This window comes from Xenopus laevis, chromosome 1L (genome assembly GCF_017654675.1).
Source record: "Xenopus laevis strain J_2021 chromosome 1L, Xenopus_laevis_v10.1, whole genome shotgun sequence".
Lineage (NCBI taxonomy): Eukaryota > Metazoa > Chordata > Amphibia > Anura > Pipidae > Xenopus > Xenopus laevis.
In genome coordinates this window covers 76,181,225-76,208,737 of record NC_054371.1, presented here as the reverse complement: position 1 = coordinate 76,208,737, position 27,513 = coordinate 76,181,225, and the positions used below count along the sequence as shown (strand labels likewise).

Below are 27,513 nucleotides of genomic sequence, written 5' to 3'. Positions count from 1 at the left end.
TCACCGGTTATGTTTTGCAGCTTTCATTTGCAGAGATCTGAGTATTACTAATATTCATCTTTAGCACTCACCATTTGGTCTTACAGAGCAACACAAGTGTTGCCATTTCCTTTCCAGGAATTGACATAATTTTATTTCATGACAGATTTTTGTCAGCTAGTTATTAGACTTTCTGTTTGGGGAGGACACTGTTCTTACTATACAGGAGCAAAGATGTGGAGGTGACGAGGCTAGAAATACAAGTGGGCTTCTGGCTTTAGATGCAAAGAATTACATCAGAAAACAAATATTGGTTGAGGTATTGGCTGGAGAGAAGGTGGAGAGAAGGTGAAAGATTAAAGGGGTCGAAGTGAAAATTCGAATTTCACGTACTTCGACTAGGCAATAGTCGTAAATCGATTCGAATTTGAAAAAAATTTGAAAATTTGAATATCGAAGTTTATCATGTACTGTCTCTTTAAAAATTCGACTTTGACCATTTGCCATCTTAAACTTGCCAAATTGCTATTTTAGCCTATGGGGGCCCTCCTAGAACCTATAAGGAGTCAATTGATGGACTTGGAAAAACTTTGAATCGAATTCGATCGAATGCACTATTACTTTGATTCATATGATTCAAATCTGATCGAAAACCGACCTACTCTCCCAAAAAAAAAAAAATAGATTTTTTTGATTAATTTCGATTGGTCTTTTTTAATTTGAATTTCGAAGTTATGAAAGTCAGAAAGTAGAGTCTAAATAATCCTTTTGCATCCATGCATTGATTTGAGTAAGATACTGGAATATGAACAAGAGATGGTCTGAACAGAATGGTGAGTAATAAAAAGTATTTGGTTTCAGGGGCATCATGAATTTACAGTATACTTCATAAGTATGAAAGGAGAACAGAAAAACGCAAGAGAAAGTAATACTGCTGTGTGAGAACGTGCTGTTTATGCAGCAAAGCATTTACTGTAGTTTTAGTTTTGCCACCTAATATATCACCTTCCTTTGTGCTAACATATTGATTAATGGATAGACATTATTGCTAATTGCTTCCATCAATGCTTTTGTTTGGCTTCTCTTCATCTCTGCCTATATGAGTATCATGCACTCACCACCATAATTTGTACCTGCCTGAAATTGCTGGAATTTAGCATACATTATGTAAAGAATTTTCTGCTGGCCAATGGGGAGACAGCATTGGTATAACTCCATAAAATAAAGCAACATTAAAAGGGGTTGTTCACCTTTGAGTTAACTTTTAGTATGATGTAGAGAGCGATATTCAGAGACAATTTGCAATTGGTTTTCATTTTTGATTATTTGTGGTTTTCGAGTTATTTAGCTTTTTATTCAGCGACTCCCCTGTTTGCAATTTCCAAAATTACCCTAGCAACCATGTTTTCATTTGAATAAGAGACTGGAATATGAATAGGAGAGGCCTGAATAGAAAGATGAGTAATAGAAAGTAGCAATAACAATACATTTGTAGCCTTACAGAGCATTTTTATTTTAGATGGGGTCAGTGACCCCCATTTGTAAGCTGGAAAAAGGTAAATAATTCAAAAACTATAAATAATAAAAATTGAGGACCAATTTAAAAGTTATCTATAATTAGCCATTATATAACATACTAAAAGTTAACTTTACACATGCAACAATCCCCACACAATCTAAGGGAACACACCTCTAGCATAAACAGAGCATCATTCTACACTTGTGCATGTGAATGCACGCTGGCACCAGCATACTATGCAATGAAATGAAACCAGTTTTAATGGAGTAAGTACTTAGTGCTTTGTTTATAATTTCTCTCCCATAACTATTATCTTTTAAAATATTTTTTACTTCTAAGCAAAAGGCCGGTGACTAAGGGTTTACTCCTTTTATAGCTTCCCCTCGGATTCTTTCTGTATTAACAATTTAAAAATGCAATTTATCTTCGATTGAAAACAGTTAGTTCAAGCTAGCAATTTGCTTACCATAAACTACAAATTGTAGGTATAATTGCATAAATAAAACATACAAAGTAGGGATTTCTCATTTGGCATAAAAACAAAGTTAATTGGCCAGAGAAAACAGCATGGCTATTAAGAATTGTACAATTTTAATTGTGGGATAATATAATCTTGTACACAGATTCATTATGAAAAAACATGCTGTACCATAATTAAGGCACTTGTAATTAAAGGTCTTTTTTCATGCTTGGCTGGAAAAAAAAGATGTAATGGGAAGAAGATCAGACCAGCTGTTTTTAACACACATCACATGCTATTTTGCAGCTTTGTCAATTAGGCTGCACCCTCTAGTGGATTTATAAAGTAATTCATTGAATGCTATGCTGAACTTATTCTATCTATCTATCTATCTATCTATCTATCTATCTATCTATCTATCTATCTATCTATCTATCTATCTATCTATCTATTTGTCTATCTGTCTGTCTGTCTGTCTGTCTGTCTGTCCATTGATCTATCTATCTATCTATCTATCTATCTATCTATCTATCTATCTATCTATCTATCTATCTATCTATCTATCTATCTATTTATTCTACCTGTGTATTTGCCAGACAAACGGACTTTCAACATGCAATATGTAGGGGAGGCATGAAGTAACACGAATATTTTTGATCCATGTTGTTGATGGACAAACCTGAGAAAGCTTTACTGTTTACTAAAATTAATGTTGATTTCCCTTTTTGCTGATGTATCCTCCATGGGGCCGACATGACAACATGCATATTAAATTGAACCATTGCAATTACCCATAGGCACCAATCAGATCTTTGCTTCTAATTTCTACATTGTAGTAGAATGGCACTAGTTAGGGCAAGGTCTGGACTGTAATTTAAAATAGCACCTTGCATTTTAAGTACTAAGTGGCTCAACCAGCCCAAGAAATAGTGACTACCTATGGCATCTTATAGCAGCCCTTCTGGCATTTGCCAGAATCTACAGATTGCCAGTCTGGGCCTGTATAGCATCTATCTAAGCCATCAGCCCTTATGCCTCATAAGGCAGTTGTAAATTAGGCTCTTAGGCAGTCAACAATATAAAATATATAACTTTAAACCAAATTTGAAAGATGCAGCATCACAGTTCTTGAAAGTGACAAAAAGCATGTTAATCTGGGTGGGGGTAAACCTGGTGAGGGTGTAATCTTGGATTGGTTAATAATAGAATGTACTGTAGATGTCTCCTGTACTCCTAGCAGATGAAAATAAAGGATGTGCATGTGTGTTGTATTAATTGCCCTAGAGATAAAAGCAATGTATTTGGGTGATACATGGAGAAAAAAGTGACAGTTTTGAAATGATTGCCTCAAGAGACCATAACGCATGAAAAGCAGTCTGCAGACAAGTTTTCATCTGAATTTGATTACCTTCATTTTGATTTATTTTTAAAAGGGGGAAAGATAAATTTGAACAAGAACCCTGCAGAGGGTAAGGGCAGCCATTTGTTATCAAAGCAGTACAGTTTGTTTTACATGTATACATACAGTACAGATAGTACTTGAAGCCCCATGAAGAGAACATAGCAGAAGAATTGCAGAGGCGCCTAAGAAGAGCCTTAAGGCACCAAACACTATGAGTAACCGATGAAGAAGAGACATTTCACAGCTGATTAGAGAGGTAGGAGTCAGGAAGCTGCTTGATTACAGATGCCAGCAGAGTGGAAAATTTGAGCAATAATAAAATAGTCAGAGATATCAAAAGCAGATGACAAGTCCAGGAAAAGCAAAATAATAAAAAGCAATTCAGCAACCTGGTCTGCAGCTTTCATGGAGTAGTTTAGTAGGTATAAGACCTAGAAAATAATGGACATTCTGATATGTCTGTCATCAAAAAGATGTGCCAATAAAGGGCAATTAATACTAACCAATGAAAACACACATATGCATTAACACATGTTCTGCATTATTTGTAGAAAGCATGTTATTATATTTAGACATTCCTTAACTCAGTTTGTTTATCTCTTCGGACCGTGTCCTAGATATTAATTATGTATTTCTCCAATGATTAAGTGGATCTGAGAGTGACCGGATGAATGTTGACAGTAAACACATTAAATAAAATAGATGTATATTACCTCAATGGAAATATCTGCTATTTTACGTGACAGTTTTTTCTGGTAAAGAGTTAGCAGGGGGTAACATGCTAAAACCAGATTTGTGAAATGAGAATAAGGTTTAAAACAATCTGTACCAGAGAGCAGTTTCTTCACAGTGTTATAGGAACATTCTGCACATTTTAAGGACATAAAAAAGTGCAGCAAAACAGGAAATTTATGCAAATGTTTTTCTTTTGTGAAAAAAACTATTTTCTTACCTACTGAAAAAATTATAAAAATCCAGAAATCTGCTATACAAGTTCCCAAAACCACCTAAGTTAGAGATGGGGAAAGCACAGTGGGGCTCATTTATTAACGCAGCGCAGCGCTAAAAAGAGCGCAGTGGCCAGACATTTGCCCAGCGCATGCGAGTATTTAATAATGTAGCGCACGATACCTTAACAGTGCGATTTGTGCGCTAATGTAGACACAAGACAGGTGCGACGTGTGAAACTGCGTATCAGCTGTCGCAGTGCTTATAATAAATTGTGCGCACAGGAAGATACCGCAAAGGTAAGGATTAGTTGTGCTCATGTATGAATGCGCTGCTTTAATTAGTTGCGTCACATATTGCGCATATTGCGTTCACTTAGACGCATCTGCATTTGTTTCTGTGCTAATATTTGTTTGGTTGCAAAGGTGTTTAGCCTACCTGATACCCTTAAAGGAACCTTGGTCAATATAAACATGTTGGGTGGAAGGCGTGGTTAATATGCACTTTACAAGGGTTGTTCATCTTGAATATACTAGCGCAGCTGGGCAGGAATGCGCATTTTGAAGAGCGTTACTATTACGCCACGAAGAGGCAGGCGTAAAAATTGTGGTGCTGTTGCCCGGGTGCAGTTTTGCACATATACAGACGCAAATCTGCGACGGCCGCAGTGCAAGCGCATTGTAGCCACGCCCACAGCCACGCCCCTAACAACCACGGCATCGTTTCCGACATAAATGCCCAATCTTTTGCGCAATGCGCATAAACAAAACCATCGCAAAAGCTCTGTGTTATGCGCAATATCACGCAAATATATTAGCGATCACGCTTGTGATGGCGCAGACAACCTTTTGCGTCCACTTATGCGCTGCGCTGCTTTAATAAATGAGCCCCATTGGGTTCTGGTATAGGTACAGTTGCAAATGGGGAAGGGGCTGCCTGGAAGCAGGGAGCTCATTTTTTGAAGTCACGCAAACAGGCTTCTGTTAAAATCTCTAACAAGTCGGTATCACTTTAAAAAGCTGTCATTTATTTCAAGTGCTCAGTTTACAGTCTCATATTAATGCCTGGAGTAGTAAAAAATACATTTTGGAAACACTGATGTTCTTGCAAATGTTGACAAATGAAGGGAGGGAAAGAAAGATTTTATTCAGTTCTATTTGTGGTGAATTTTCCAGCATCTGAGGCAGTGTAGCTAGCATGTGAGAAAGTAGTGCATCATACACTGCACCGCCGGATGGCACAGGATTATGCTTTAATTTGTACATGGGCAGATGAGCACCACTGACTCCCTATATATGATGCTCTGCAAATGCTGTTTGCCTTAGTCAACTTGGTATTTAAAGGAACCTGTTGTGGTGTTTTGACCACTGGTATGGGATCCATTATGCAATTATGCTATTTATTTTAAAGCCAGCATTGCCATTCCTATTTCTAAAGAACCCCATCTCCCAAGTATTCTAATTAATTCATTCCATGTGGTGTGAAAGAACTGCACTTTCTAAAATGTTCTTGCTCCCTGCACCATCCTCCAATTATATCTCCACAGATGGAGGGTGTGCTGGTGTCAGGGGAGGAAGCTTAGGGTTCAAAGTCCAAGTTCGTGGTACAGACAAGGGTTCAAGAGTCAGCGTAAACAAGTCCAGGCAATGTTCCAATAGGTAGACAGAAATATAGCGGAATCCAAGTTCAGGGAGGGTCAGAAAGTTTCAGGAATCAAACAGCAGGAATTATAGAAACACCCAGAAACCACACAGGAAATCCTATTATCGGGCATTGAACCCGTGACCTGAAAAGGCTTAAATCTACAAATTTCGTGCCAAGCGCGTGACGTCATCGCGCCGGCGTCACCACGTGGGTCATGGGCGCCGCCATCTTGGATCCGACGCCGACGAAGACGGGAGCACCATCGGGTGCTCCTGACAGCTGGTTACAAGAGAAAAGTGGATTCACAGGGCTTCTACTTTTATGTGGTGGGGTAATGTCACTTTGCTAAGAATTCTGGGAATACCTTCCAGTATCCCACCCTCTCTCTCTGTGAGGTTGTAGTGTGTTTTTATTTTATTGTCACAGTATGGCAGGGTGCCTAGACCCAGAGTTCCAGGGAGAAGTTAAAGCGGTATTTGACAAGGAAAGTGAGTAGCTAAGAAGGCCCAGGGTCCTGAGGGTAGTTAGTTCTCACATGGGGATTGGGGAATACGACTGGCCTGACCTGTGAAAATAGTGCTTATTGTCAATGTTATTAATAGGGAAAATGCATAAAACTATAAGAAGGCTGCCATTTTTTTCCAGAAAAGGTGGCAAACCTAGGCAGGAATCGTGCAGAAAACAGGCTTTATGCCCATGGCTATTGGAGGCATGTACATATTGATTGGACAAATATGTGTTATACAATCTATTTTGTCACAAAGATAAGTTGGTAATGTTACACTTTAACTGATGTTGGCATCTCTTCCATCTTTGGTATCATTAAGTGGTAATGAGAGGTTAAAGGTGTTAAAGAGGGTAATGGGTTGGGAAGGGTTAAGATTCCAGAGAGGGGGATGCTGCCTCAGCGTGGCTTCTATCATGAGTACTAGAATATTGAAGGCAGTAATCATGACATTCCCTAGTTGCTTGTGGGTGGGGGGGACGCTGTCTTTCCTGATTTTAATCCCACCATTTCTGCACAAACGAGCCCTAGAATATATCACAGCAGTCATTTTAATGCACTTATAATTATTTCTTAATTACAGTAATAAAACATTACATTACAAGGGGCCGATTCACTAACTTCGAGTGAAGGATTCGAAGTAAAAAAACTTCGAATTTCTAAGTGTTTTTTGGGCTACTTTGACCATCGAATGGGCTACTTCGACCTTCGACTACGACTTTGAATCGAAGGATTCGAACTAAAAATCGTTTGACTATTCGACCATTCGATAGTCGAAGTACTGTCTCTTTAAGAAAAAACTTCGACCCCCTAGTTCGCCATCTAAAACCTACCAAACTCAATGTTAGCCTATGGGGAAGGTCCCCATAGGCTTGCCTAAGTTTTTTTGGTCGAAGGATAATCCTCGTTCGATTCGAAGGATTGAATCGTTCGATCGAAGGATTATTCCTTCGATCGTACGATCTAACTATTTGCGCTAAAATCCTTCGACTTCGATATTCAAAGTCGAAGGATTTTAATTCCCAGTCGAATATCGAGGGTTAATTAACCCTCGATATTCGACCCTTTGTGAATCGGCCCCTAAATGTACTCTAGTAGCCCGTTGCACCCTCTGGAATTGGTTAGAGGCTAAGATGTGTTTTCACTTGTTCTTTGGATTAGCATTTTGGGAGTGATTGATGTAATCAGAGGCCCAATAATGCATCCACAACCCTGTTACGGGTTATGTTATATCATTACCTTTTATGTAGTTCTGTAATATTAGGGGGCAGATTTATCAAAAATGTTGAAAGAGTTGATAGCTCACTAGAGAAAAATACTTCCACTTTTTATTCATTACTAGGGGATTTCTAGAAGTGTATTGATCAGTGGGTGAAAATTAGAGTTCACCATTTTATGAACACAACTTCAAAAAATCCCTTAGGAATGAATAGAAAGTGGGGGGAATTCAAAAGAAAACTTTGATCTCCCGAATACCAAACTATTTAGGGCAGCCCAACTTCTACACTGGGCTAAGCAAAATTGGTCATTGAGAAACCCTGATTCTGCCTCCCAGACTTACTTTAAACGATGGTGTACAATCAATCAACAATAACCCCAAAAGCTATTTCTCTTCTATATCATAATGTGATATCCCCAATAAATATCAACTGAACTCAACTATGTTAAAGCCTGGCTCAAGGACCTAGGGATTTCTTTAACAGAGGAGGATTGGGTTAAAGCTTGGGATAACTTAAAACATAGCTCCCAGAACACCATCATTTCAGAGGCAGGTTATAAGGTCCTCTTCAGATGGTACTTGACTCCTGTACGACTGGCTAGGATCCACCACGATCTTAAAGATCACTGCTTTCGAGCTTTTCTTACCTAGGCACCATGGCTCACATCTGGTGGATTTTGGATAAGGGTGTATAGTATAGTCTTCTCCGTGTTGCAAACTAAACCTAGTGAAGGTTCCTTCTGAAACCCTACTGGGAGTTCCTCCTAAAAATGTTTCTAAACTGAATTTAAAACTGTTAAATGATATTTTTTTAGCAGCTAGGCAAACCATAGCCGAGTCTTGGAAGTCTCCAAATATCAACTTTGCAATGTTCAAGAACAAACTATTGGTATTGGATCTTCATTAATGAGAGACTTACTGGTATTGCTTCAGATCGCTTCCAAAGGGTTATGAAGATATGGCAACCATGGGTCACATATAGGTTCAATGGCTCCATCCCCCCAGGTCTACTCACGCTGTAAGTGTGTAAAGTACTTAGATGACACTCAGATCTATTGTTTAAGTATATATACTATAACTTTATCTCCAAAACATTTTTCAGCAGCACTCCAGTTCAGTGAAAATATAATTTATTTGGGTGACAAGTGAAGCAACGTTTCGGGCATAACCAGCCCTTTACCAAGCTTGATAAAGGGCTGGTTATGCCCAAAACGTTGCTTCACTTGTCGCACAAATAAATTATATTTTCACTGAACAGGAGTGCTGCTGAAACTTGACTTACTGTATAAGGTACAATCATTTTGTTTCTCTTTTTTATTTTTATTAAGTTCTTTTTGTCTGATTTTATGTTCTTTTTCTTTTGATGCATTGTGCAAACTAAATATAGAAATTTTCACTATGATAATGCAAGTAATTGTTAACACCTAACTTCTAACCCAACTCAAATAATATTTTGATGTTTTGCTTATATACTGTTACATATGGAATGAACAAATGGAACTGGTTTTCGGGTAAAATTAATACCTTACCCGGTACTTTCCAGGAAGCTTCCCCATTGTTGTTTTTATCCACTTACAGATTTATGTAACTTCTTTCAAAGCGAAAACATAATAATGTAAAAATATGTGACTGTACTTCATATGAAAATTTTACAAATAAAAATATAAAAAAAAAGAAAGTGGGGGAATTCTGTGGTGTGCTCCAATCTCACATTTTAATAAATCTGCCCCTAATCCTTCAGTCCAATGATTTTATTTTTCTAAATTAAAGCCCTTTATTGATAATGAACACAGTAGAGGACAGTTGCTTATTAATGAGAGAGCTTTATAGATGCACTGCCAAACCCGACATTCTCAGATCATGACGAAAATTAGATATACTACTAGATATACAACCGTCCGATACAGCCGTCTCCTACAACTTGAAAAAAAATGCAAGAAATAATTTTGAATGTCTAGCCTAAACAATATGTGTAACTGCAAAAAGAATGTTATGGATGTTTAATTATGTTGATCACAGTGTGTATATTTGTACTTTAACGTCTTTAAGTTGTTTGTTTTTGGATTTCCATGGAGACACCATATACATTTTTTAAGAGGTTACACCATCCTCCCACACTACAGCATAACAGAAATGTGACCGCATTCCAGTGTCACAACCAAGTGTGAAATATCTAACTGCCTATTTTATATATATATCTATATATATATATATATATATATATATATATATATATATATATATATATATATATATATATATATATAGATATATATATATATATATATATATATATAAAACAAACAAGGGAAAGTTGTGCTCACCACTATTTTTTAAAACCATTAGGCGGGGGTGCAATGAGGCTGTGACCACAAAATACATATAGTCAAATACAAGATTCCTCTGCACTCAACCCATTATCAATATATTTAAGACAGCGACATTTTGTGCATACTGCTACTAAAAAATGCCTTACCCTTTAATCAAAACAAGGATTGTTTGTCCATATATTGCAATATATTTAAGCTGGCCAACTACGTCAAAGTCATCCCATATCTGGCCAGTCCTACGCTTAATTTTCATCTGATTCATTAAGAATTCAATTGCTTCATTATACATTTTACAAAGGGACTAGGTTTTACCTGCAACTTACTAGCTGCTTTCAAAGTAAAACTCCCAAACTTGGCTGCCCTTTTATTAGACACCAGTGGGATCACCTGACTATAGCTGGGAAGGGTGGGAGCTACAACATGGAGCTGGTCACTGCTCCTGTATAACTATAACAAACAAGGGAAAGTTGTGATAGTTAGTATCACAACTATTTGTAGCCTTACAGAGCATTTGTTTTTCAGTGCGCTCAGTGACCCCCATATAAAAAGCTGGAAATAGAAGAAAAAGCCTGATAATTTGAAAACTATTAAAAAGATCAATTTTATTTATTGGCAAGTTTGATTCTTCACACTGAGAAATGTTCAGAAGAATTCCAATTACTATCTGATATATAACAATTTAATTTCCACTGAAAGATATCATTCTTGAAGTTGTACTGGAGAAAGTTACTTCCCAATCTTCCAGAGCTAAATCTTGACAAGTTCCCTATATACTGAATGACAGCCGCCCTTTGAACTGCTGTCCCACGTGTTGTCACATAAACATAAGGGTGATATGAAAGAGCTGTAGAATTTACTGTGCTAGCTGTATAGTCCTTTAGAGTTAGGTTAGTAGATTCTTAGGTTCATGGGACTTAAGGGACTAAGAAGTTTATCTTCTGAGTTAGTGTTTTCATATGATGGAATACAATAGTAAATGTGAAAAAAATGCAGAAAGTACATACATAGATACGGAAGACTGGATGTCAGTTTAGCGTGACTGCTACTGTAGTTCAGTTTAACAAGATTAATCTCCATAGCCAGTGCTACCACAGGTTAGCTTGTATCAATACAGGTATAGGACCTGATATCCAGAATGCTCAGGACCTGGGGTTTTCCAAATAAGGGACTTTTGTGTAATTTAGTTTGCTAAAAAAAGGTCATTTAAACATTAAAGGAACAGTAACACCAAAAAAATGAAAATGTTTTAAAAGAAAGATAATATAATGTTCTGCACTGGTAAGAGCTGTGTGTTTGCTTCCAAAACACAACTATAGTTTATATAAACAAGCTGCTGTGTAGCCATGGGGGCAGCCATTCAAGCACAGGACACTCAGTAGATAACAGATATGTTCTGAACAATTCCATTGTATATTACAGAGCTTATCTGTTATCTGCTGTGTATCCTGTGCCTTTTCTCCTTTTCCAGCTTAAAATGGCTGCTCCCTTGGCTACACATCAGCTTGCTTATATAAACTATAGTAGAGTTTTAAAGCAAACACACTAGTTGTACCAGTGCAGGGCAATGTGTACATTATATTTTCATTATTTTAATACAATATTTTGGTGTTACTGTTCCTTTAAATAAACCCAATTTATTGTATTGTTTGGTTACCAATAAGCATTATATATATACGTACTGTATAAATATACGTATATACACACACCTGTAGAAACGTTCTATTGCAGTCAGTAGAAATGGAGCACTCTACTTCGTTGACATAATCGGCAAAGTAATATATACATTTTTGAGGCTTCAGGCAACAGGCTAGATCAGTTTATAGATTTACTATAAATATATTTTAATACTATGAAAGGAGGCTTACAGAATGATTTTGGTATTTTAGCAGAGTCAAACAGTGTATATAAAACAGCATATCATGTCATGGAATGCGGTTTACATTTGTTCCATAGTGCTATTTTAAGCATTTTTCTAATGTATCTTCACAAAAATTACCCTCATGTTCCACTTCTAGCTTTACTTAGGTGCTATATTAAGGTGTTATTGTTATAATAAGTTATTTTCAGAAGCCCCAAAATCAACACAATATATACTTTTCCAGCTCCAGAGTCTGCCAGGCAGCTATTCTTGTTTATGTCCTTTCAGCAGTGACAAGAATAAATAACTTGCTGCCATCTAGCACACAAACATGCCTTTCACACGCCTTTTGCAACTTTACTACATCTAAAGTCCCACTTAAACCTGGACATAAATTGAATACTGAGAATATTACTCAGCCAAGACGCAATAGTAAATATGGATGCAGCCATCAAGGGCCGGTTTAATGAATCCTGAAAGTAGAACATTTTTGTCTTTCCTTATTCTGATGTAGAATGGATTATGGAACAGTGTCAAAAATGTTTAAATTATTCGTAAATAAGTGAAAACTGCTTTTTTTCTGTTGTTCTGGGGTGCTATTTTGATATTTAATATATGCAGTTTTTCCATAAAATGGATTATTTTCCATCCATTTGTAAAGTTTTTGTGAGATTTAATTTTCTCTCAAATCTTAGAAATGCCCTGATCTACCCACCATTCTTCAGTCATATTTTTTCCATTTTCCATTCTTTATTAGCACTGATTTTATTTAAAATATGCACAGGCTTCAGATATTTGACACTATTATCTAAATGTAGACACTTTTGACTGGATGAAAAAAACCTTAGCATTTCAATAAATATAAGTTACAAAAGAAAAAAGGAAAAAACATAGCCTTCAGTGTCAGTAATTAACCCTGTTGATAAATGGTAAATCCTAAGTAAAAACACATGCTACATTTTATTTTTAAACAGTTTTTATTAATTTTCAAAGCATGTTATACATTCCTTGGACATTACGTATGTCCAATTATTGGTGCATATTAATTGTTGATATTAAAAGAACATGCATTCAGTGAGGTTAAAAAAAGAAGAAGGTTGAACATAAACAAAATGAACATATCATTAATCTTCATATCATAGCATAGTCTTACATTGTTATATCAAATTCCAAGATCAGTTCAAAATCTTCATTTTCCGAAGTTGCCCGAAGTTGCCTCACGAGGGAACTTCGGGCGGCTTCGGGAAAACGAATCACCACGTGTGATTATGGCCAGCGTTTTTTCATTTTAGCCGGCGCAGAGTAAGGGAAGGCGTTTGGGGAGATTGGTCGCCGCAAAAACGAGGCGATTAGTAGCCAGGCGACTAAATCTCCCCAAAACGCCCAGTGTGGCCTGACCCTAAAAGAAAAAAAAATCTTAGGCTAGAATTATTTACCTTAGATAAGATGTCAAAAGCCTGTTAGCACGGTGACTCCTGGGGGGTGAGCTTGTAGTTGGTCTTGTTCCTTGAAGTGTGTTTTGAATGTAGTTATTTGTTTCTTGCAATAATGAGTTGCTTTTTAAAAGTTCTGTATCATACCACGTTGTATTAATGAAGATGTTGGTAGTTAAGTATCTGAGTGGTGAGGGGAGACTGTTAATGTATGTGATCCAAGTGGAAAATAATTTTTCCGCTTGTTCTTCTTTTGTCGTGGCTTCTAGCCAGTCCATACAAAAATATGGTGTCGTTTCTGTTTGTAAGCGTGATTGATGGGGCCTCTGTGGAAAGCCATTGGTGTAAAATTGTTTTCCGAGACGCTGCTGCCAATCTAGTTGCCAAATGTTTCTCTCCTTTATTTCAATTTGGGTAGTGTTGAACAATACTAAATAGAGCCCAGTCTATAGTTGGTTGAATTGGTTTGTTCACTATCTGCATCCAATAGGAGGAAACTTCCGCCTTGGGAGCCGTGCATCGAATGCACCTGTCTGAGGGGAGAGTTCCCATCTTAAATCGTTTTTCTTCTTGGTATCTGCTAGTTGGTAATAGTTGAGTTATGCGTATATGAGATTTTAAAATTTCCGTGATAGGGATTTGTGGTGTAAGTGTTGTCCATTTGGATGAGAGAGATTCTTCTGTATCTATATTTATATTTGTTTATAGTATATGATATACTTGTGCTGTTGAGCGTATTGTAGTTTTCACTTTTCAGAGGTTGTCTATCATATTGTTGTCTTCTGTGTCTTTTATTTTGTGGATCGTGTTTCTTGCGAAGTGTAGTATTGTGATTTGGCTTCATGTTATGGTTTTAATGTAAATTATATTTTTCTACTATTTGCAGGAAAATGTTTTGTAAACATGGCTGCTGGCTGGACAGGTTTGCGGCTCTTGCCACCAGGGGCGCTCCGCCAATGAGGCGAGCTGAGCCGCTCACCTCAGGCGGCAGCGCCAGAGAGGATTCCAGGGGCGGCAAAAAGCCGCTCCTGCACCTCTAAGAGACGAATTTCCGTTTTTTAAGCCGGAAATTCGGCTGCGCTATTGCGAGAGAGCGCAATTACGCTCTCCGCAATCGTGTTCCTGCCTCCCCTCCCGACAGGTAAGTCGGTGCGGGGGGCGGCATTGCAGGAGCCGCCTCAGACGGCTCCTTCCCCAGAAACGGCGCTGCTTGCCACTGTCCTAGAAATTAATAGAATGTCAAAGGAAACAGGGACAAGGATATAAAACTACCTGCAATATGTCCCAGCAATGTTGGCTGCATCAGAATTTCTCTATTTAGCGGAGTTGTGTCTCCTGGCAAAAGTAACATTTGATTTACAATGGAGTCGCTAACTTAATCTCACACACAATAGGAATTACCAATTGCCTTTACCTACATCCCTTAAATACTTCCCTGAGCCACTCTTTCCAGCAATGAATCAATTCAGACAATGGTGTATGCCTAAAATCCCTCTTGCTGTGTCCCCTCCTTTGCTTCCTAACAGATGTGTGATCGTTACACAATTTTGTTTTTATGATCTTACGAGCAATTGAGGGGATAATAAATCTTAGATAAGTTCAGCTGCACACGTCAAACAGGTGTTCACAGTTTCCCCTAAAATCTGTGTGTCAACAACAGCAGGCTCACACAGTTGTAAAAACCACATCTCAATAATGGCCTGCATTATCTGTATTAGAAAAATACTATAAACAGCCGCGCAAAGCACTTATATCTGCAGCTAATGAGGTCAGATCTGTGTTCAAAGGCGATTATCTCTACCAGAAGACTATTCACTGATAATCTGAGTGTAGTAGAGGGCATGCCCCTGACAATGATACAATACTGTATGTGTGAGCGCATGGATATGGAAGCGGGTAAAACTCGGTCGTTAAGGGGTGGTTCACCTTTCAGTTTACTTTTAATAATAGAATGGCCGATTCTAAGCAACTATTTAATTGGTCTTCGTTTTTTTTTCTATTTTATTGTTTTTGAATTCCTTCCTTTTTCTTCTGAATCTTTTGAGCTTTCAAATGGAGGTCTATAAAAACAAATGCTCTGTAAAGTTACAAATGTATTGTTATTGCTACTTTTTCTATTCAGAATCTCTCTTACTCTTATTGAAATCAATGCATGGTTGCTAGAGTAACAATAATAACAATATTAATAATAATATTGGTGGGTGGCAGGTTAACAGTTCATGCACAAGGTAGTTATCCCAACAATTCACGTATTTCCCTTTTTAAAGTAGGATTAAAAGGGTGGTTCACCTTAGTTGAATGGCCAATTCTGAGCAACTTTTCAATTGGCCTTCATTTTTTCTTTTTTATAGTTTTTGAATGATTTGCCTTTGTCTTCTGACTCTTTACAGCTTTCGAATGGGGGGCACTGACCCCATCTAAAAACAAATGCTCTGTAACAAATTTGTTGTTATTGCTACTTTTTATTACTCATCTTTCTGTTCGGGTCTCTCCTATTCATATTCAAATTAATGCATAGTTGTTAGGGTCATTTGGACCCTATACAAACTGTAAAGATGGGAAACCAGTGTATGGAGTACATTGAGAGAAGGTGCACACGCCCCAGACCTTCAGCAAAGGGAGCAAATACCAGGAAACATCAAAGGAGGCTGGCACAAGCCTGGACCACAAAAAGTAGAAGAGCCAAAGTCAGATGGTAAAGATTAAAAATTTACATTTTATTTTTCCATAATTAAGAACCAAGACCTGGCTTGTTTCGTGTCTACCAAGGACACTTAGGGGCAGATTTACATAGGGTCGAATATCGAGGGTTAATTAACCCTTGGTATTCGACTGCCGAAGGTAAATCCTTCGACTTCGAATATCAAAGTTGAAGGATTTACCGCAATTAATCAATCGAACGATTAAATCCTTCGAATCGAACGATTCAAAGGATTTTAATCCATCGATCAAACGATTTTTCTACGACCAAAAAAATCTTAGAAAGCCTATGGGGACCTTCCCCATAGGCTAACATTGCACCTCGGTAGGTTTTACTTGGCGAAGTACGGGGTCAAAGTTTTTTTTAAAGAGACAGTTCTTCGACTATCGAATGGTCGAATAGTCAAACGATTTTTAGTCGATGGTTGAAGTAGCCAATTCGATGGTCGAAGTAGCCAAAAAAATCATTCGAAATTCGAAGTTTTTTTTATTCTATTCCTTCACTCGAACTAAGTAAATGTGCCCCTTAGTCATAGGCTGGACATTGAATACATACAGAGTATTGAAAAGAGAAAGAGCCAATGGGAAATGAGCAGGTGGAGCTACCAAATGTACCTATCAAAAAAGAGTAATTAGAATCCAATGGAACATGTTAAACACACCCCAAGATTAAAAATACAATACATAACTTAATTGAGGAAAACAAAATGAATATGCCTAAAGAGAAAAAAACATTGGACCCTAGCAACAAGATTGCTGAAATCGCAAACTGGAGAGCTGCTGAATAAAAAGCTAAATAACTCAAATACCACAAATAATAAAAAAACAAAAAAAAAATTAAAAATTGTCTCAGCATCTCTGTCTCGGCTTCAACTAAAAGTGAACTCAAATGTGAACAACCTCCTTTAAGTAAATGGCACAGGGCGACCTGAGTTTGATTCCTTGTTAAGACACCAGCCTCCACTCTTCCTCAGTCAAGCTTATTAGGAGTGACCTTTCACTAATGCAATTATAAATCAGTCCTGATGAGTCTAAGGGGGAAATTTACTAAAGGGCAAAGTGCTAACGCTGGCGAAAATTCGCCAGAGTGACGTCATTTAGGCACTTTGCCGATTTACTAATGGTAGCTGGCGTAAATTCGCTGGCATAATTTTGCCAAGGAGATACACTCTGGCGCAACTTCGCACTCTAACGCCAGGCGAATTTTCGGTCTGGCGAAAGAGCGTTACTACGCAAATTCACTAAGTTTTTGATTTTACTGACCATTACCTCTATCGCCAGACTTGCCTTCGCCACCTCAGACCAGGCGAAGTGCAATAGAGTAGATAGGAGTTCCTCAAAAAAAAAAGCTGAAAATTTTTCTAAGTCCCAAAAGACACTGGCGTTTTTTCCTATTTAAAGGGTGATAGACTGCAAAAGATCTTAAAATTTTTTTGGAGTACCCTCCTTCCCCCGCTACATTCGCTAACATATGGCACCTAAACTATACCGTGGGCACATGTGTAGGGCAATATAACAACTTTATATCATTTTATTAAGGTTCTCTGGCCTTGTGTAGTGTAATGTATTTGCTGCAGCATTGTACTTTAACTGCATGCTGTATGCTAATTAGCCAACGCTAGCGTAACTTTGAACTGCTGAGCGTAATTTCGCTGGCGTTCAGTACCCTGTGAGCAACTTTGGATCTTTGTGAATTAGTGTTGTCCAGGCGAATTTACGACTGGCGAAGTGTTGCGATGTGCACGAAACCTGCGCTGGCAAATTTTTGCCGGTTAGTGAATTTGCCCCTAAGTTAGAAAATGAAAGCACAGATCTGACTAGTAACTGCAACAGTGTAATGTTGCACCTATGATAAGAAACTCAACATCTCCTAAACAACAAATGCTACATGCAGATAATAGAGCTGTGCTAAAATGAAAAGTGCTGGTGAGTACATTGCCTTCTCTATTGCTTGAAACATGTGTTGAAAATGCCTTTAAAGAGAAGCAAAAATCTATATTAAAAACAAAATTCTGCAGTTCTCCAATGTACCGTATTTTATTGCTTTCGCCTCTCTCATGATGATCAGTGATTGCAGCTAGGGAACTGAGAGGTCAGAGCAAACCTTGGTGTAAAATAAGGCCAAATTACTTTTTTTATGTTTGAGGCTGTGGAAAGATGGCTTCCTGATGTGGACGAGTAACATATTTGTTTTTTCACTTGGGTGTCATTTTTTTTTTTTGTACTTGAGGAAGTGTCTCTTTACGTACTGCATTCCTTTCTTTATGCGTTATATTATATTCCACTGAACTGCACTTGGTCAGTGTGCTTCATGTTGCCTGCTGGATGCCAGTCAAGGTCTCCTATTGAAGCATTTGTAAATGTGCTTCAGTATCTAAAGTCCCCAGGACAAGACTGCATTCAAGGTGCGAATAATGTCTGCCTCAGAGAAATCTATCCCTTTGCCTTTTCATCACTGGCAAAATCATGTTTTACACCTGAACACCTCTGAGACTTCCTTTTTTCCCAAAGGTTCCTTTTTTCTTGTTAGCCCTGAAGAAAAAAAATACCTGATCCTGATAGTTTTAAATGTCACTACTCTATGTGGTTCTCACTGATATATTTATATCAAGGAAAACGGCAGTCTAAAACGTTTGGCGGAAATAAGCGTCTCCTGGGACTCTGCTTCGACTGCAATGACATTTGAACACGGCAAACAATTAATATATTATTACGTCCCCTCCCAATATTTCCATCAGCAGCTGCAGCAACAAAAAACAAAATCTTATTATTTCAATTTTTTTTTTAAATCTCTAGCTGGGAAAATGTGAAAACTTACAGGAAAACACTTCTTAGATCCTGTCACGTAAACTTCAAAAAATATACCGGGGATAAAGAAAAGCAGACCTCTGCCTAGCACTCAACAATCCTTCTAGAACATGTAATGATGAGTGAAAAACGATTTGACCTTTCTTATAATTAAGACAGGGTGGTCAAAAGACGAAGCGCAATACCTTAATTCCCAGATAATTTACAAATTAGAATTATTGATGGCTGCCGACTTGCCAAGCTAAAAAAATTCAATAATGGCTGTCCATTAATGTGAGTATAAAATCATTTTTCAATTATGTGGAATTCTTTATTTTGATAAGTTAAAGAACATAATTAAGTATATACTTATGTACATTATTTTTTCAACACATGTATCTAGCATTCATAAAATATTAAGCTATTTCACTGTAATGCCATTTTTAAAATAACAAGTCGAGTTCTTCTTTCAGGTTTTTCCAAAATTCTTCACGTGAATAAAAATGAAAAGAGATCAGTTAGATGCGCATCTATCTGTTTTGTGGCCTGCTAAAGCAACTATATTTTGGTCCTGTCTGATTATTTTTCTAGAAAAGGTATGGAGGTATGTTTATAAACTTGCATATGTAATTATAGGACGCATAAACCAAACATACAAATTTGCCTATTAAAAACCTAATTGTAGGCAATTTTACAATTAACAGTTACATTAAGTAGAATTTTTTTTTTAAAATGGCTTTACAGTTATTTGAAAATAGATATATTTTATTTAAAGCAGTATTGTTCTCTGTCCTACTGTTTTGACTTTTCAAGCAATGGGCCAGATTCAATTCAGTAAAAAAAAGTTTTTGATTTATCACGTGAAAACTCCTGAACAGAATTCAATTTGTTCTGCAAATTCATTGCTAGTTTTTGCCCATGCGTTTTCATAAAAGATACGTTTTTCTCAATTGAATTGCATTTCAAATTGAATCTCGTCCATTACTTTTCATGTGATAAACCTTTTTCTCACTGAACTGAATCTGGAGCAATGTAGTAGAAACCAGCTGATTATTAGGCCTTTAAAGACGTCTGACTTCCACTACATTGTTTTAAGTAACAGAACCAGCAGTGCAGAAAAAAGGTATAGAAAATATTGCTTGCAGTTGCAAGCAATAAGTTTAAAGCCATTACAAGTATTTAATTTGTATATTGCAAAGTTGTTTAAAATAACAATTTCTTTCATTGAATTTTATGGTAAGAAATACTTATGAATAAAATTAATTGAATACTTACAAAATTGATTTGTAATAGTTCAGGTGTGTATGCCAGAGATACACCATGCAATTAATAACCATTTTACATACAGTGGATCATACAAAGTTCATTAAAAGCAACAGGGACAAAAACTGTGAGTGTAATAGTTGCATAGAAACTGTCTTAGTAAAGTAGTGTAAGATACACAAGTTAATATAATTTTTTTTTACAAATTTTCGGCTACAACAGTGCCTTAATGATGTGCAAGTTTCCTGCCTCTCAAACAGTAATCAAAACTGATTTTCTGTGCTGCTGATTACAATGTCTTTATAAATATGCCCCTTAGTTGTTTAAAAAACAAGGTCACAACTTGCTAATTTACCAATAGATTCTGGATTGGACCACAAGGTGGAGCTGACAGTGAAAACCAAATGCAGGGAAAACACTCATAATCCTTGGAAAATGGCATTGCTGTAATGGCTCTTTCAGCAGCCCTCTTAGCACTCTTATCACTTTCTTCCAAATAAACTAAATTACTTTGGAACTGGATTCTTTCACAGACACCTTAATGGATTTCACAGGGATTCTTAAGTGCACAGGGGTCTCTGGCTCGGTGGCCAATGAAAACATGTGAAATGAGTATAAATCAGATGCTAAAGAAGATGTTTAAAGCAATGTTTGATGTTACGGCTCATACTGTGTAGCATAGGTACTGCTATTAGTTTTGATATACTTTGGAAATATTAAAACAAAGAATGACTGTAGGGGTCATTTACCTAGACCCCAGATCGGTGTGCAAGATTACTAAGGGGTGTTAAAGCACAGCTGGCAGTGTGGTTGCATGGCAGCCATGTCTTTAAGGTAATAAATGGCTAGCTGCATCCTGCACCCATCGGCACTCAATATATTGTGCATCTAAATTACACAGTTGGAAGTGAGGGGGCCTATGCGCCCCCTCCCCAGCTGCATTTAACGGGAGAATGCAGGTTTTGCATAGTATTTCGGATTGATGCAGGCTTTTTGTAATTCATTTTGGAGTGCAAAGACCTACAGCAATTGATCTACGTGCATGGCAGGGTGCAAAGTGCAAAAATCATGACAGATTGGGCCAATATTTGCAATTTGGACCCTGTCATCCATATAGTAAATGACCCCCATAGGCTCATGGCATAGACTTTGAGACTGAAAAATAAAGCATCACATTTAGTAACATACAGTCGTTTTAGTAAACCGGTATGAACTGACACAAAAGAACCTGCCAGCCAATGCAGTATGTTCTTCTGTAGGGAGTCTTCTATATATCGGCATATTTGTTTTTTTTCCATTGGCAGCTGCCATGATTGATCGAAAGAGGTGACCTATTCTAAAGACTCTAATAGGTTTCCTACAAATATGCTTTATGGTTGCTACATTACAACAAAAGCAGATCGGGCCAAGGTTTTACAAGCAATTCCCTTAAAAGTAATCATCCTATAGATCAAGGGAGATCACTTATAGTCTAAGCAAGAAAAGCCACACAAAACATTTATATTGTTTTAAACTGATACTTTGTTACAGTTCACTTTTGACTGCCAAATAAACAAAGGAATATTTATTTGGGAGTCATAACTAGCCATTAAACGGAAATACTTTTTTTTTAAAAAAGCTGAATTCATACATAAGTCTAATTATACAACATTATTGCAGCTAACTTTAAACACACACTTGAAAATGACAGTATTATATGTCTTTATTTCAGCCAACAAAAGGGATTAAGCTTCATAAGAATACTGTAAAGATTTTCTAATAAAACTTTTGGACTGTGCTATACAGTAGATACTCATACCAGTATCAAGGAACAAGCTTAGCATTTATATTTCAGTATTAAACATGCAACCATGTCTACCAATAATCCCATTAAAAGTGTAATTATATAGATTACCTGTATGATGTTTGTAGCCTTGGAAAATATTTTAAGGTCCAAACAAAGACTGTTGTTTGTAAAATGATGTTATGAATGTAGAAAAGGCAATGAATACAGGCCCCAGGCATATTTTACAAAAAGTTAAAAAAAAAAAAAAAAGCTAGAGGGCAAATGTGCACATATACATATATGTACAGTATATATTCAGGCTTTGCAAGTAAACCTAGAGTTAGGGAATAGGTAAAGATTAAGGAAAGGACAATGTTATTACATTATTAGGGTACTTAGATATGAATCCTTAATTTTTGAATTTGACCAAATCTTCCCCAAAAGATTTGGCCAAAAACCAGAGTTTATCTGAACCCTAATGTGCTGGAATTTGGCCTAATTCTGAACAGAATCCTGCATCCAGTGCATCCCAAGAGCAAAATACAAATTCTTGAATGTCAGTAGGAGTTGTTTCTTGCCAAATTCTGAAGTAGAATAATTGCACAGAAGTTAGGGCTCTTACTGACGAGCGGTTGAAGCTGCGCTCCCCTGCGTTCCGTTTTTCTGCGTTCAGCCGCAGGGGAGCGCAGGAATAGACACATTTAGCTTTTTCCAATGGGGCTGTACTCACACAGGTGCTTGTAGGTGCTGAACGCAGGTTGAAACGCAACATGCTGCATTTTTCCTGCGTTCGGCGCCTACACGCGCCTGTGTGAGTACAGCCCCATTAAAAAAAGCGTCTATTCCTGCGTTCCCCGGCGGCTGAACGCAGAAAAACGGAACGCAGGGGAGCGCAGCTTCAACTGCTCGTAAGTAAGAGCCCTAACTAACCATGGGGAAAGGTGTTTTTGATCAGAAGCTAGTGGCAAGAGCAGTAATACAACAAATTAGCATTTAATGATGAACAGGACAAATAATACAATAAGTACCCATATGTCTAAGTAACGTGTTTCTGCAAATTAGGACTGTCACCGACCAGAGATCTATGTCTTCTCTACTTTTACATAAGTCCCAAGAATACAATTATTGTTGATTTATTTAGAGAAAAGAACAAATGTTCCTGTTCCCTCACCGTATCAGGTAACCAAGGTCAATCATTAACTTAAATTGAAATGATGTTGCTTCCCCCACCCACCCCTAATTATATTCGAAATGTATCTTCCCATCAGCTTTGCAAAGGAGCTCAGATTTGAAAAACTTCCTCAGTTAATAGGAGCCAGATGTTCAGTGTGATAAGATGGGGTGCTGGAAAAATTCTGTCTACGATTTGGAAGAGCTGATGATATCAGTTCCCTCTCTGAGAATCTTGCTGATTGACAATATTCTGAATGTTTGGAATAAATGTCTATGAACACATATAAGGAAGGTTAAACTAGTCATGCAGCCCATAGCAAAACATTGCATATTTAAAGAAAGCATGAAACTGCATGAAACCAAAAATCATTTAATTCTCCAAAAATGATCCCAAACCTATTTTCTTTCCGAAGTAGCTTAATAACATGGAAACACTCAGACTTTACTTTGCTGAATGGGTTAACCAACAATCCGTTACTCGCCCTGCTGGGCTGTTCTGTACCTGTTTGCCAGATGGGACCTTTTAAAGAGGCTTCCAGCTTTAATGTGTGGTATATAAATACAATATGTACCGACTTAATCAGCTAAATGCAGAGGTTGTGTAGTACACTTTATAGTTCACCCTGAGAATGTTGTTTTTTTCTTGTGTCTGGTTTATGCTCTTTAAATTCCAGCTGATTTATGAAACATACATATGTTATAAATCCTCACTCAGTTTCATGCCTTCCCCATAGATGACTGCTGCTCAGGTACATACCCATCAAAGTGGGAGATGCCATTACTATCAACATATGGGCTACATTTATCAAGGCAAAACTAGATTTATGCTGAAGTAAGGGCACTGAAGAATGTATAAGGAATATCACTTGGTTGATGGAAAAAATATAAAATTCACTTTGTATCTGAATGGCTTCACTTTATATTCCAACCAGATATAGGTTTTGAAAACAGCAGATTGTATCTATGGTTTTATCTTACAACTATAAGAATTATATGTCTAAGTTCAAGCAATCAGCATTGTAGAACTGTGGGTAATGTATCTGAGAAATCAGTATGGCAGTTTCCAAACATATTAATACAAATATAAGACCCATTCACTGGAAACCCATTATCCAGAAAGCTCTGAATTATGGGAAGGACATCTCCCATAGACTCCATTTTAATCAAATAGTTAGCATTTAAAAAAATTATTTCCTTTTTTGCTGTAATAATAAAACAGTACCTTGTGATTGATCCAAACATATATATAATTAATCCTCATTGTGGACAAAACAATTATATTGGGTTTAAATAATGTTTAAATAATTTTTTAGTAAACTAAAGGTATTGAGATCCAAAGTATGGAAATATCCATTATCCAGAATCCTCCAGGTCCAGTATTCTTGATAAAGGATCCTTTAAAAATGTAATGGAAAAATAATGCTTCATATAAGGTAAAATGTATGCTTAAACATATTGATTTACTTTTAAAATAAGAGAATGCAGTGCACCTAAACCATGTTTTTTTTTTTGTCTTAATCCACTTTGGCTTCTAGTGTTTGCCTTTAATTCAATCAGAGTTGAAAAGTATAACCTAAAAATAAACGTGAAGTTGTAATATAAGGTTGAATATTCTTGTAGTGTACATAGCTCTAGAGCTCTAGGAATTTCCAATGACCTGTACCTTTTCTAGTTATCCCTTGTTAGTCAATCAGTTTACATTGTATTCTACGCTCTGTGGAGTGTACAGAATTCAAGTCAACATTTGCTAAAAAAAAAAAAAAACCCCTGTAGATGTTGTAACCCAAGAAATAAGTTCTAAAGACCACAGATGTGTCTCAAATATCTTTCCGAAACCACAAATGTAAATTGTGAAACAGCCCATGTTGTTCTGCAGGTGCAAATTTCAGAAAGAGCGCACTGGTAACATCATTATAACTGTCCCCTAGTACCACTTTTACAGACGCTGACCCTTAAAGAATTTGGGGGGGAAAATATGTATGTATGAACTTCTCTCAGACAGATGTAGGGAGTTATTAATTATCTTCATTCCATCCTGGTGCAATATTTCTTCCCCCACAAAGAGCAGCTTTGTAAAGGCTTCCAAAACAATGACCTTTAAACCTGATATCATAAGAAAAGTTACCTGCATGAACAGCATGTTGCCAACACTAACAATATTCAGGGGCGTTGATGAATATTTCTCACAGTCAATTTAAAACAGAAGGCTCGAATTCAACATGCTTCCCAACTTTAGACACGTGGGATTTTTTTTTCCGAGCTACTGTAGGCAAATAGATCTAGCAAAATACTGCACACTTAGGTAAAATGACTGCACATGTGTTCCTAGTGTTACCCTTTAGTATCACTTTCCTCTGTAGATTATTATCCAGCGTGAAGGGGAGGCTTGTTACTGTTCATTACATTTTCTTATGGAAGATTATAACAACTCAAAATATATTAAGGTTTACTAAGGCTCATGCAGCAGACTGTAATCCAAGAGAGCAATATATAGCTCTCCCTGCTGATGAACTATAACTCTCTGCAACCTCTGACAACTGGTGATTTGTCGGTGGGGGCAAATCTCATATAACTCTGCTATAGAGATTCAAATATGAGAAACATTATGGATTTCTCAGACATGATGAGGCTTATTTACTAACAGAGGTGCTAAATTGCACAAGTGCAGTTACCCATAGCAACCAAAAGTTAATCTTGTTAATAGTTTAATAGACATTAGAAACTATAGTATATATATATATATATATATATATATATATATATATATATATATATATATATATATATATATATATATATATATATATATATATATACCATAGACCTGATTTGCTATAGGTCACTGCACTGGTAACATTTTAACACGTGTGACTAAATCAGACCCGCTATGTCTATACACTGATTATGACCAAAGTACATAGAGCGACCGACATCATCTTCTTCTGACAGATTTAACCTAAATTACTTAAGCAGCAGAAATAAGTGAATATACAAGTCCCAAGGAGATAGTAAATGTATGGAGATGCCATTTACTTTCTCACTTAATTCCACGGGAATATACCCCCACCCCATGTAAACTTCTATTTCATTCCCATGTCTGTAATGTAACTGTTACTGTAATAAGTTAAAGCAATGCATCACCACACAAAACAGAAGAAGTAGACAGTAGAACTGGTCTGCTAGTGAGCTTTAAGTCAGATGGGCCATATGGACTTGCTTAGCATATACATAAATAATACTGCAGTACTGTACATGCATGTCCAGGAGGGAGCACACCACATGTGTATGTGTATCTGTAAGATACCCACCCACTTTGATTGTAAGCTCTATGGGCCATCTTCATCTTGGCTCTCTAGATCTTCTTCTTGAATGTAACTGTATTTTGCATTTATTCATATTGTATGGTCTGTTCTATTAATGTATTGCTCTGCTGTACACTGCTGCATGCACAAGTAGCACTATAAAAATAAAAATATGTGTATGTACATATATATCTTTTTATATATTTATAAATTCCTTCCTTACCTGCCCATTGCTTTTCCCTTTCTTGTGTGAAACTCCAGGATGAATACTTGCAGACTTGTTGGTGGCTGCAGTGGGAGTCTGCACCAGCAGAACCGACTTGATGGCATTAACCTTTGAGCTGGTTACATCTAACTGGGAACTTTCCACCATCAGCACCGCCGCCAGTAAAGGTAGCAGGCAACAGCACTCCCCATTCATCCCCAGCAAAACCATGTTCATCTCAGCACTCGGGAATAGTTAAGAGCAGATCTAACTGGCAGCTCTCACAGCCCACAACAGATGCCCTGGTGCCTAAAAGCTGTCCAACTTAAGTTATTGCTCTCTGCCTTTAATTAGAAGATTGAGGACCATGGAGAGAAGAGATGAATGAAACAAGCAGGATCAGAAGTCCATAAGCAAGTCAACCTTCTTAGCTCCTTCAAGGTGTACAGTTTAAACATATCCAAGTTGCAGATTTAACTAAGTGTGATACATCTATTTGCTCAGTGAAATAGATGGTGGAATAATACCAGCCCAGGCAATTTAGCCCTCTCCACTTAAAAGTCAGTTTTAGTAAAGTGTGCCCAGCAGCCAAGGTGCCTTTGTAGAGGGAGCCAGGTGAGTGTTTCCATTCAGTGAGGAAGAGCTGCCCTGGAAGGTGGTGGAAATGCCCACAGCATGCCCCTGCTTTGCCTTGCAAGCAGCTGAGAGCTCACACACTCCATGTGTTTCTGCTGCCTCTTCTTGGCTTCCCCCTTTTCTCTTCGCTCTTTTATGATCTCAGCTCCTTTCTTTTTATAGGTTTCTACAATCGGTTATTTCCTCCGCCCACATTCAGTAGTGACAAAGCATGAAACTCCCCAGCACTTGCTGACAATAGGGATGGTTCAGATACCCTCCTAAAATTCTTGTCAGACACACACAAGGATTCCTTGCTAAATGTGCATGGTAAATAATTCCCCTAAGGCAAAATGCTGCGGTTACTAGGGCTGTATACCTGTTGCCTGCTAGAGCAGCTGCCTGT

General features: G+C 37.3%; 1 protein-coding gene across 1 annotated transcript in view; it reads right to left on the bottom strand.

The window, feature by feature from the left end:
* Positions 1-27,248, bottom strand: part of dkk2.L (dickkopf WNT signaling pathway inhibitor 2 L homeolog) — a gene marked incomplete at its 5' end in the record, with an annotated part of 82,084 nt that extends 54,836 nt beyond the window's left edge. Inside the window, 1 exon segment of the mRNA NM_001085850.1 lies at positions 26,511-27,248. Coding sequence (NP_001079319.1) covers positions 26,511-26,729 — 219 coding nt within the window.
* Between the last annotated feature and the right edge of the window lie 265 nt (positions 27,249-27,513).